This window comes from Chinchilla lanigera, unplaced genomic scaffold (assembly GCF_000276665.1).
Source record: "Chinchilla lanigera isolate Chin_1 unplaced genomic scaffold, ChiLan1.0 scaffold00053, whole genome shotgun sequence".
Classification (NCBI taxonomy): domain Eukaryota; kingdom Metazoa; phylum Chordata; class Mammalia; order Rodentia; family Chinchillidae; genus Chinchilla; species Chinchilla lanigera.
The window spans coordinates 3,752,158-3,763,482 of record NW_004955454.1 but is presented as its reverse complement, the minus strand read 5'-3'; the positions used below and the strand labels follow the sequence as shown (position 1 = coordinate 3,763,482).

At 37.6% G+C, this 11,325-nt stretch overlaps 1 protein-coding gene across 13 annotated transcripts in view; it reads right to left on the bottom strand.

The window, feature by feature from the left end:
* Erc1 (ELKS/RAB6-interacting/CAST family member 1) overlaps window positions 1–11,325 on the bottom strand; it is a 451,367-nt gene that overhangs the window by 272,794 nt on the left and 167,248 nt on the right. For all 13 annotated transcript variants that reach the window (XM_013520186.1, XM_013520192.1, XM_005395949.2 and 10 more), the window contains one exon: window positions 3,698–3,835. In XM_013520186.1, the coding sequence (XP_013375640.1) occupies window positions 3,698–3,835 (138 nt within the window). The remainder of the gene's footprint in view (window positions 1–3,697; window positions 3,836–11,325) is intronic.

Below are 11,325 nucleotides of genomic sequence, written 5' to 3'. Positions count from 1 at the left end.
GGTACCAGGAACCGAACTCACGACCTTGCGCTTGCCAGGCAGGCGCTTTTGCCGCTGAGCTAAATCCCCAGCCCCTTTATTTATTTTTAAATTGACAAATATTCTATGTATTTATGTGATGTTTTCCTCAATTCATTTTGTCAGTTCTCAGCATATTTTGTCACATTTTGTGCGTCACATTTTGTCAGTTCTCAGAATATCTCAAATGTTTTCTTGTCATTACATCTGTCGTGGTGACCTGTGGCCAGGGCTTTTTGGTGTTGTTGCTGTAATTGTGGGGTGCTGGGGATGATGCCCATATAAGACAGAAAACTCAATTGATAAATGTCGTGTGTTCTCGTCTCTCCACTGGCCAATCATTTGTCAACTCTCTCCTTCGCTGGGCCTCCTTATTTCCCAAGACATATGTTAAAAGTCAAGACAGGCTGGAAGCTGGGCCTCTTGTGCCAATCAGGTAGCCAAATGCTGACCAGAAGGAAAATTTCTTGAAGAACATAAAAAAATGATGTTCCTGTGAACATACAGATGATGAGAATGTGACACCACCTTTCCTGCTGATATGGAGGAAGCCTTAGTGGTCTGGCTCAAAGATCAAATGAGTTGAAGTCCAATCCAGAACAAGAACCTGACTCTTCACTTCTATGAAGCCTGAAGGGCAGAGAAGGTCCAGAGGAAAAGTGTGAAGATGGTAGAGGTTGGATCAAAAGGCTCGGCAAAGATGTAGTCTCCATAACATAGCATGAGAGCTGAAGCGGTGCTGATGTAGAAGCTATAGGAAGTTACCCAGATGACTGAGCTGAAGTCATTGGTGAAGGTAGCCATGCAGACTTTCAGTGTGGATGAAGTAACCTTAAATGGAAAGAAGATGCTCTGTATGGTCATACCGCCCCAAACACGCCCAATCTCGTCAGAAAGAAGCTGCATTCTGGGACATCCATAGCTTGAGAAAAGTCAGTGCTTGGTTTCAAGGTCTCAAAGAACTGGCTGACTCTTTTGTTAGGGGCTAAAGTAGCTGGTGATTTAAGTTGAAACTCATACTCATTTGACACTGAAAATACTAGGGCCCCTAAGAATTTTACTAAATCTGCTCTGCCAGTGTTAGATCTATGACTGGACCAATAAAGGCTGGATGACAGCATGCTTGTGTACCACGATTCACTGAATATTTTGTGCCCACTAATGAGATCTACTGTTTAGAAAGAAAGATTCCTTTCAAGTGTTACTGCTCATTGACAATGAGGCTGGTCACCCAAGAAGTCTGATGAAAGTGTACAAGATTAATGTTGTTTTCACATCTCCTAGCACAACATCCATTTTCAAACCCATGGATCAAAGAGTGATTTTAACTTTGCAATGTTTTTCTTTTTTTCCTCTTTTGTAGCGGGGGTAAGGTCTCTCTATGCAGTACAAGCTGGTCTTGAACTCATTATGTGGCCCAGACTGGCCTCAAACTCAGAGTGATCCTCCTACCTCAGCCTTCTTAATCCTGGGATCATGGGTGTGTACCACCACGCCTGGATGCAGTATTATTTAATAAGTACATTTCATAAGACTATAGCATAGATAGTAATTCCTCTGATGGATTTGAGTGAAGAGAACCTTCTCAAAGGATTCACCATCATAGATGTCATTAAAGAGCATCTGTGATTCAGGGGAGAAAGTCAAGATATCATCATTAACAGGGATTTGGAGGAAGTTGATTCCCATCTTCATGGATTGCTTCAAGGGGATCAGGGCCTTAGGGGAAGAAGTAACACAGATATGGTGCAAATAGCAAGAAAACTAGAGTTAGAGATGGGGCCTGAAGATGTTATCGAATTCTGCAATCTCATGATAAAATTTTAATGTGTGAGGGGTTGCTTCTAGTGGAGGAGCAAAAGAAATAGTTTCTTGAGATGGGATCTGTTTCTGACAAGGATGCTGTGAACATTGTTGAAGATATAGCAAAGAGTTAGGATATTAAATAAACTTAGTTGATAAAGCAGCAGCAGGGCTGGGGAGCGCTGAGTCCAACTTTTCAATTCTACTGTGGGCAGAATGATGTCAGACACATTCATACACTGCAGAGAAATCTTCTGTGAATGCGAGAGTCCACTGATGTGGCAAACTTCACTGTTAATGTTAAGACATTGCTGCGACCACCTTCACCTTCAGCACCCACCACGCTGATCCGTGAGCAGACCTCAAGATCAAAGTAAGATCCCCCCACCAAAGTAAGACCCTTCACCAAAGATTGGGATTTGATGAATGCGAAGATGATTATTATTTTCCTATATTTCTTTAAAAATTTTTTTTATCAGTGTTTGTGATACATAATGACATTCACTATGGGGAGTTGGTGCGTACAATGACACATCTTACTTATTTTCATACCCCCCCCCCAGCCCTTGGTCCTCTTCTCATGTGCAGAAACCTATCTCCCTGTTTCCTACTATGTCTTTCATTTTGCTCTTTCATTTATTTATACTTTGGATGTCTTGTATAAGGGAAGTTTTAAAGTTGTGTGATTTATTTAAAGTTGTGTGATATTTTAAAAAAGCAATAACATTTTAAAGTTAAGCTACGTACAACTAGCAGCTATACTTATAAGTGAAATAAACCAGACTTACATGTGTAAACATTGCATTGTCTCCTTAGTATAAGAAACTGAAAGAATAAATAAGATCCAAAATGTACAATAGGTAGTAGGAAATGGGAAGAAACTTTGAAAAGAAAAGAGAAACTGGGATAGGGGAAGGCAGAAAAGGAGGAAGAGAAAAGGGAATATATATATATATATATATATATATATATATGATAGTAAGAAACAAATATTTCTTTTTTATAATTCACACATTGCCTTTAAGACAACAGAAACAACTCACAAATCACCCCCCAAAAAAAAGATGGGGAGAAGATTTGATATGTTGCGCTGAAAGTATAAAAAAATAGTAGTAAAGAAAAATCATTAAAATTGCTTTCTGTCAACAAATATTCAGGAAGTTTAAAAGCTGAAACAACTCAAGTATGTTTTGGGTACTATTTTTAAATATATTCAGGGAACAAGCCTTGACCTTGGTAGGCAGCTGAAAGCATTCTGAGGCAAAGAGAATTATGGCAAACAGACCCTATTCCTTCAATAAACAAAATCCAGTAAAAATGCTTAAGAAGATTCTCTACACCACCCTCTAAAGAATTAACACTGGTCAGTTTAGGCCACTTCTTCAGTCAACTACTCTGAAGAACCAGGTTTGCTTATAAAGGCAAAATATGTAGAAAATTAGCAAGCAAATTATATTAGTGGATAAAATCCATGATTATATTAAGCACTAAAGTTAAATACTCTGTATGGTAAGGGAGAACTAACAATATATTGCCCCTTGATAGTCTCCATTTACTATTCTTACATCCCCACATTCTAGTTGACCAAAACGTATTTTCTTTTTCATCAGAAAACAGCAAATAAAAAACATATAGCTGATTTTTTAGAATATTCAGACACTGCCTTCTGGTGTGGAATCCATCTTGCCTAACATCATGTGCTTAAATTGGCAACCATTAAATGGACTTTTCTCTTCACATTGTGTATGTCAGCAATAGCACAGAAGAGCTTTTTCCCTCTTATCCAAAGGGATTGCTTCTGCATTGTATGTACAATTTTAGGCTAATGAGAGAGTAGAAGCAAAGCATCTGGGCAGAGCCCAGTCCAATTACTCACTTTTTCAGCAAGGGCCTCCTCCAGAGTTGTCAGAGCAGTGTCAGTGTTGGTGGTATCAGCCTGCAGGGATTTGACTCGTTCTTTCAAGCTGCTCATCTGCTTTTCCTTATCTCTTAGTTGCTCTTGAAGATTTTCAATCTGAGCACGTACATATGATTAAAAAAAGAAGATATTAGCAAAATGAAAATAGGCCAATAAAAATCTTTTTTTTGTTTTTTGTTTTTTGTTTTTTTTGTACCGGGAATCAAACTCAGGACCTTGTGCTTGCCAAGCAGGCACTTGTGCCACTGAGCTATACCTCTGGCCCTAAAAATCATCTTAAGTCATTCTCTTATGCATTTTACATTAACTGTCAACACAAGTTTGTCTATGTGTGTGACTATGTGAGAGTATGTGTGTTTGTGAGAGAGAGAGAGTGTTCTGTGGAAATAATCCTAAGAGTTTCACAATTATATATAAAACCGTTAAGGCCAGAATTCATAGCTATAACAGACAAAAGGCATACACTTTGATATGGACATACACACATAAATCCAGATCCCTAATGAAAGAAGGAAAACAGCTAAAAGAACAGACCCAATATAGACACAGAAATACAGAAAGGGACTACAGACCTAAACCACAAAGTGCTTTTACTTCTAAAATGACAATGTAAATGCCGAAGAGCAATTCCTTCACAAATAACTGAGGAAGTGATGTGGGACTGAAGAAATAAAGATGGGTAGAAACGAAATGAGAAAACTTGATTTTTTATTTATTTATGTATTTATTTATTTGCGGTCTTTCTTATTACTTTAAAACTGTGGGTTGTCACTTCTCGGTCTTTCGGCTAAGATCAAGTGTAAAACTGTGGGTCAGTTTTCTGCTCAACTCTGCACAAGACATTCTAATCAGTCAGACCATGTTCATAATATTATGAGGCTTCTCAGACTTAATTTTACCTTGTCTATCTCATTTCCCTTCCAAACTGAGGACACCTAGCTAAGAGTAACTAAAGTAAGTTTCACGGTTTCCAAGGATACTCAATTGCTAGCTTTCACAACATCCAGCTCCAGAACCCGTCTGGAGCAATGCCTAGAAGTCTTTAAAATGTAATCAGCTGAGTTACAGGGAAAGTAGAGCCTCCTAGACAACCCCAGGATGAGCTCACTTCCCCTCAAGCAGAATCAAATACCTCATGATTAACTGAGGCAGAGTCTTCCTAACAAAGCAAGAACCACCATCTCAAGTGAACCAAATTGCTCCTCAAGCCACAAGGATTGCTCTGGAGCTATGGAAACTAAAACTGACCAACCAGATCCCCATCCAACTCACCTAATTCTTAAAAACTGGCCTCATGCTTTGTAAGAGGACCAGTCTGAGCCCCTGCATTAGAGTAGGCCTCCTACTCTAGCTGTTGTCTTTTTCCTATTCTCCCTAACTTTTACCTATGTTTATAACCCTTTCTATGCTTTATAAGCACAGAAAGTCCTGAAATTCTTTTTCTATGACATAAGTCCCTATTCACCAGGCTAAACTGAGGTCCCTATCTCCCACTTAGAAGACCTTCTTAGACCTCATCTGGTAACAGGAGAACAGAGAATATATCAGCTAAATCATGAGAAAGACAAATCAGTTGTATAATAGAAAAAAATGTTCTTAAATGATAGCATTAAATTAGATGTTTTTATTATTTGTTATCAAATTGCAAGCATTTTCAATGAAATTCCTCACTGTCACCATTCTTTTATACACACTTATATGCATTCACTTACTCAAAAAAAATTTACTAAGTTCTCTATTCTGTGGTAGGCACTAATTATACAAAGAAAAATGAATAGACCTATTTTATTTTATGAGATGTTAAGAGAGCTCCGCATTATGTAGCTGAAGTCAAGTTATACATGGGTTTATAAGCCTCCTATGGGCAGACTTGATTCTAGACAGATGGGAAATAGTAGGTATTTTAAACCACAGAAGGGCTAGTCATTTTATTTAGGCAATGTTGATGGCTACTGTTATGCTTTATATCTAGATGTCCCCCTATAACCTCATGTGCTCATAGGTGGATGTTTTGGGAGACAACTGGGTGATGGGGGTGTGCTACTCATCAGTGGATTAGCCCACTGATGAGTTTATAGCTAAATGTGATGTTTGGGGGTGAAGTCTGGTCAGAGGAGGTAGGTCACTGGGAGCATGGCCTTGAAAGAATATATCTCTCTCCCTCCTCCCCTGTTCTCTGCTTCTGGCTCCCATGCCATGAGCCCCTTCTCCTCTGCCGTGCCCCCTACTATGCTGCCCTACCTTGGAGCCAGATGACTATAGACAGAAATCTCTACAAGCTGAGTTAAAATAAGCCTCTCCTTTAATTAAATTGCAGGTGTTGGATATTTTGTCCCAGCAACAGAGAAGGTAAGCCAGCTACTGAGGGGAAATTTAAAGGAACTTGCACATAGATACAGAAAATAATTAGCATGTTTTATCAGTTCAGTCAAGAAATTGTGGGGACTAAAAGCCTAAGAGGTATGAAAAATATACCACATGTGAGAAATACTGTGCAAGATTTCTATGGAGATTCAAGTACATAGAAAATACTAAAAAAATCAAGGTGTTTTTTTTTTTTTTTTTTTAAATGTTGGGAACTGAATCCAAGACTTCAAGAAATGTGAGTACATGCTCTATGCTCTATAACTAAGCTACACTCCCAACACTAGGGACATATTCTTAAAGACAAAACTATAAATAAACTAATTACTCTAGAACTCACAAAGTTCATTCACTCAATATATATTTGAATTTGAGCTCCTGCTGTCAGGCAATTTTCCAGATACTAAGGATACAGAAGTAATCAAAACAAACCAAAATCCATGCCTTCAAATAGTGCTTATAGTTTAGTATAACAAAGGAAGGAATGAAGGTAATTAGTGAATGAATGAACACAGTATGTAGAATGGCAACCAATTCTATGAAAAACAATGAATAATATATACTCAACCATATGCTGAAACACATGTTTATCTGTTGGAAGATTGCATATTGTCAAAATGGCAATGATACTTATCCTAATGTACAGATTCAACATAATCAGGATCAAAATTCCAATTGCCTATTTTATAAAAATGGATGTGCTGATCTCAAAAGTCATATGGAATTACAAAGGATCCCATTAAGCCAAAGCCATCTTAAAAAGCAACAATGAGGGGCTGGGGATTTAGCTCAGCGGCAAAAGCGCCTGCCTGGCAAGCGCAAGGTCGTGAGCTCGGTTCCCGGTACCGGAGAAAAAACCAAAAAAAAAAAGCAACAATGCTAGCAGATACAGTTTCCAACAGCACACTACAAAGACATTGTAATCAAAACACTGATAAGACATTTGTCTATATCAGCAAGTTTGCCAAGATATGGTAGGACACCCTAAATACCTTCATATAAAGTACTGGAGTTGGACCCCTACCTCACCCCACATATAAAAACTAACTTGGAATGGATCAAGACCTAAATTAAAAATGGAACCAGCTCCCTCTAGCTCTTGGGTTCGGTTTTGGGGCAAAAACACTGAAGTCTACAAAACAGCAAGCAGCAAGCAGTGGCCAAATACGTGTTTATTGGAAAGAATTAAAAAAAAAAAGACCTCCCCAGTTTGCTTAAGTTAATTATTTGGGCCCTTTGGTATGTTAACTCACGTAAGCTCTGATTTCTAGTGTAAGTTAACTATTCAGGACCTGTACTGGTTCTGACTGGTTCCTCTATCTCCTTGCTTCACATCAAACACATAGGAAAAAACCTTTGTGATCTTCATTAAGCAATGGTTTCTCTGATGACACCAAAAGCATAAGCAACCCAGGAAAAACACAAGGACTAAATCAAAATTAAAATTTTTGTGATATCAAAGAACACTATCTAAAAAGTGAAAAACTACCCAAAGAATGTAAGAAATATCTGTAAATCATGTATCTGATATGGGTTGATTCTCCAAAATAATAAACTCTTTAGGACTCAACAATAAAAAAAAGGTAAGACAAGCAAAGGATTTGAAAAGACATTTCTCCAAAGTTGTTCAAACAGCCAAAGTACACATGCTTGTTGCTAATGATACTCAACACCATTAGTCACAGTCACTGAAGATCAAACCATAATGAAATACTACCACACACCCAAAGAGACGATTATTTTTTTAAGGGAAAATAAGTGGTGGTGAAGATGTGGAGAAATTGGAAACTTTATACTTTACTAGTGAAAAGATAAAATGATACAGCAGCTCTGTAAATACATCAGTTGACAATTCTTCAGAAACATAAAGTTAACAGATGAGCCAGTAATTCTACTCTTAGGAACACATGCATGAGAAATGAAAACATCTTAATACAAAAACTTTCAGTTGAATGGTCACACAATCATTTTTCATAATAGCTAAACAACAAAAACAAGCTGAATGTCCATCAACTATAAACAGATACATAAATTATATATATCAGTTTCAGTGGAAACTCATTTAGCCGTAAGACATAATGACATATTAATGCCTGTTACAACTTGGACAGATCTTGAAGACATGTTCAATGAAAGAAACTGGACACAAAATGGCACATAGTATATGATTACATTATATGAAATTTCCACCACAGACAAATCTAGAGGGACAAAAAGTAGATTAGACATGAGGGCTTGTGACTACTAGCAACTTTCACTTTCTTTCTGGAGTAATGAAAATATCCTGGAATTGGACAATGGTAATGGCTGCAGTAAGCTTGTAAATACAATAAAAATCACTGAATCATGGAGTTTCAAAGGTAAATTTTATGGTATGCAAATTACATTTCAATTGGAAACACAATCCATCCAGTTAACTCCTGAGCACACCTTAAGGCAAAATTCATCAATGAAGTAAAATCTCCTAAAGCCTGAGATGTATACTGCCATATCCACCAAATAACCACACACAAATTTACTGGTTTATCTGTTCTTAATCAGCTGATAAATGTTTTGGCATTCCATGTATCACCTACACACATATTCTGGCTGATTGTCATCTAAAAGGCAGTCTTTCAGATAGCTGATTTTTCTATTTTGGTTACCAAATTTTCAAGAGTTTTTATGTGAATCTCCAAAATAAATATGTAGTATTAATTCACCTAGTGTTGTTAGTCTTCTCCCTTTCCACACTATTCCTCTGTGCCTACTCCTTTGAATTATTTTGATACCCTATGGTAATTCCTAAATTGGGTAAAATAATTCTAAACTGCTCAGCATCCTTTCTCGTTTGGAGTGGCTTCTGTTGGAAGCAATAGATGAATAATAAAAATATTATAAAGTACATATTGAAACATTAAATAGAACAAAAAAATCCTCTTCTGTTCTGATTAAGAAGGCTACAACACTATAAACCAACAAAAAGGGGGATAAGAATTTTACCCACTCCACACAAAATATCTCATCTCCATCTTCAATCCCTTATCCAAGATTTTATTCAACTGAAGCAGGTATTTTTTTCAAAAATGGTTTAAAAGCTGTCTCCCACCTCACCTGCTCTTCTATAATGTGATTTTCCCACTCCCCCACTGTCTTACTTTTGTCATTGCTGAGATAAAATACCCAACACCCAAAGTTAAAGGAGGAAAGAAAGGTTTATTCAGCTCACAGTTTTAGAGGTTTCAGACCATAATCAGCTGATTCCAAGATATGGCATGGCAGACACGCATCACAGATGAGAAACAGTTTGTAACAGGCAGAAGATAGCAAAGCAACAAGGGGTGACCACAGCTCTTTCTGTCTCTCGTATGTTATCCAGACTACTTAGGGCAGATAGCACTCACACCCTTGTTCCTAGCACCCTTTATCCTAGCATTGCACCGTATCAATTTCAGCATCACACACTCTAGATCTAGCGGCCTATGACCACATAAGGCTTTGGGGGCACATCTAAACACAAGCCATAACACCCACTAAAAGGAGAAATCCAGTTTGGACAATCCATGAATCATAGTCATAATTACCAAGAGCTACAGAATAAAGAAGTGACCTCTGCTACTTTCAAGCCACTGCCCTTAACCAACCAAGAAGCTTCTGCTTCTAGTATCTGTCTCTGGAAGCCAGCTTCCACATAATTACTGTGACTATGCTGCCAAGTGTCCAGAACATGTGCAAAAGCCTCATGGAAAAAGACAGCAGGAAAACAAACACCAAGGAGCATTCTTTAAATATAGGTAAATGAAGAAGTCTTCTTGGTAGTCGATCATCTAACTCAAAATACCCTCACGTGATAGCACAAAAGTCAGAGAGCAACTACCCAAGTAGACGATTTCCTAAGTAAAGAAGAGAGGAAAAGAAAATGACTGTTTACACTAATATTATAGGCAGCTAGGTTAGATAGAAATAAATATATAGTCAGAGAGGAACTGGGCTCTCAAGGAACTTAGTAGGAAAACTACATCAGAATTATGGCTGGAGGTGCATCTGAAGAAGGCCAGGCCAAAGATAAAGATATCACAACCAGGCCTACATCATTTTCCTAAGGAAAAACAGTAAGTTGAGATTATGTTATAATTAGTAGCACCTAGACCAGCGACAGAAAATCTTTTTAGAGCTTTCAATAATAACAAATAGCCTGCTCTGGCACACATGCCACAGGTTCACCACCACTGACCTATTCTATTAAGTCCAAATAGGCATTAGTCACCCATGTGGGTGGGTGACAAGATCTACCGGACCCATCCCTTCCCCAAAATACCTCTGTTCTTTCCATGTATCCTAGCTCCATGAGTTGTTTCCCTTCTGGACTGGATCAATATTAGGTAAGCGGCTGTACTTGTAATCCTACAGGCTGCTTGTAGTGTGACCTACATTGTACTCACACTGTGACTTTGCTGTATAAATTACACCTGACAAAGGGCCTCAAGGCAACCCACTCTCAGGCCCCCCTCCTGCCTCTCAGGAGCTATCTCTCAATACACCTTTTGTATTCTTAACCTCTGTTGTTCCTTGGAACTTATTCTTCAATTCTGGGGGACAAGAACGCAAATCTGACATCTAGCAGGTTGGGTTATATTTCACCTATATCAATAAAGATAGTAATAGTGCAACAACAGATTTTTCTCTATCTATCAGAAAATAATCCTATTGCTGTTTAATCATTAATATCTGAGTTTTATTATTTCTAGGTTATCAGAATATAGAAATGAGGAATTTTTTTGTGTTTGGGTTTTTGGGGGGTTATTTTGTTTTTTCAAGAGTGGTGTGTCTGTAAGTACTGTAGAAGAGATGGTGCTATGGGATATATCACAATTTAAAGGTTTATTTTATGACAAGGTAAAGTAAGAGGCTCTCTAGTCTTAGGGAATAATTCTTTATAATAAAATGTCACTTCTATAAGATCAGTATTATTTAAAAACAGCAATCTGTTGACATACTGGAAGTTACATCAGACTTTACTTACAAAAGTGGGCCAATACAGCATGAAGTGAATTCACTTGGAGTATATTTCCTTAGCTAACAGTAAAAATATCATCATCAACCAGACTGCACTTATTGTTTTTCCTGTAAAATATTTTAAGAATCTGACTACAAATTTCCCCATCAACCAAATCTTTAAAGTATATGCCAGTGAACAACTATATATACAAGAAAAGAAAAATAATAGAGAAAAATTCTAATGC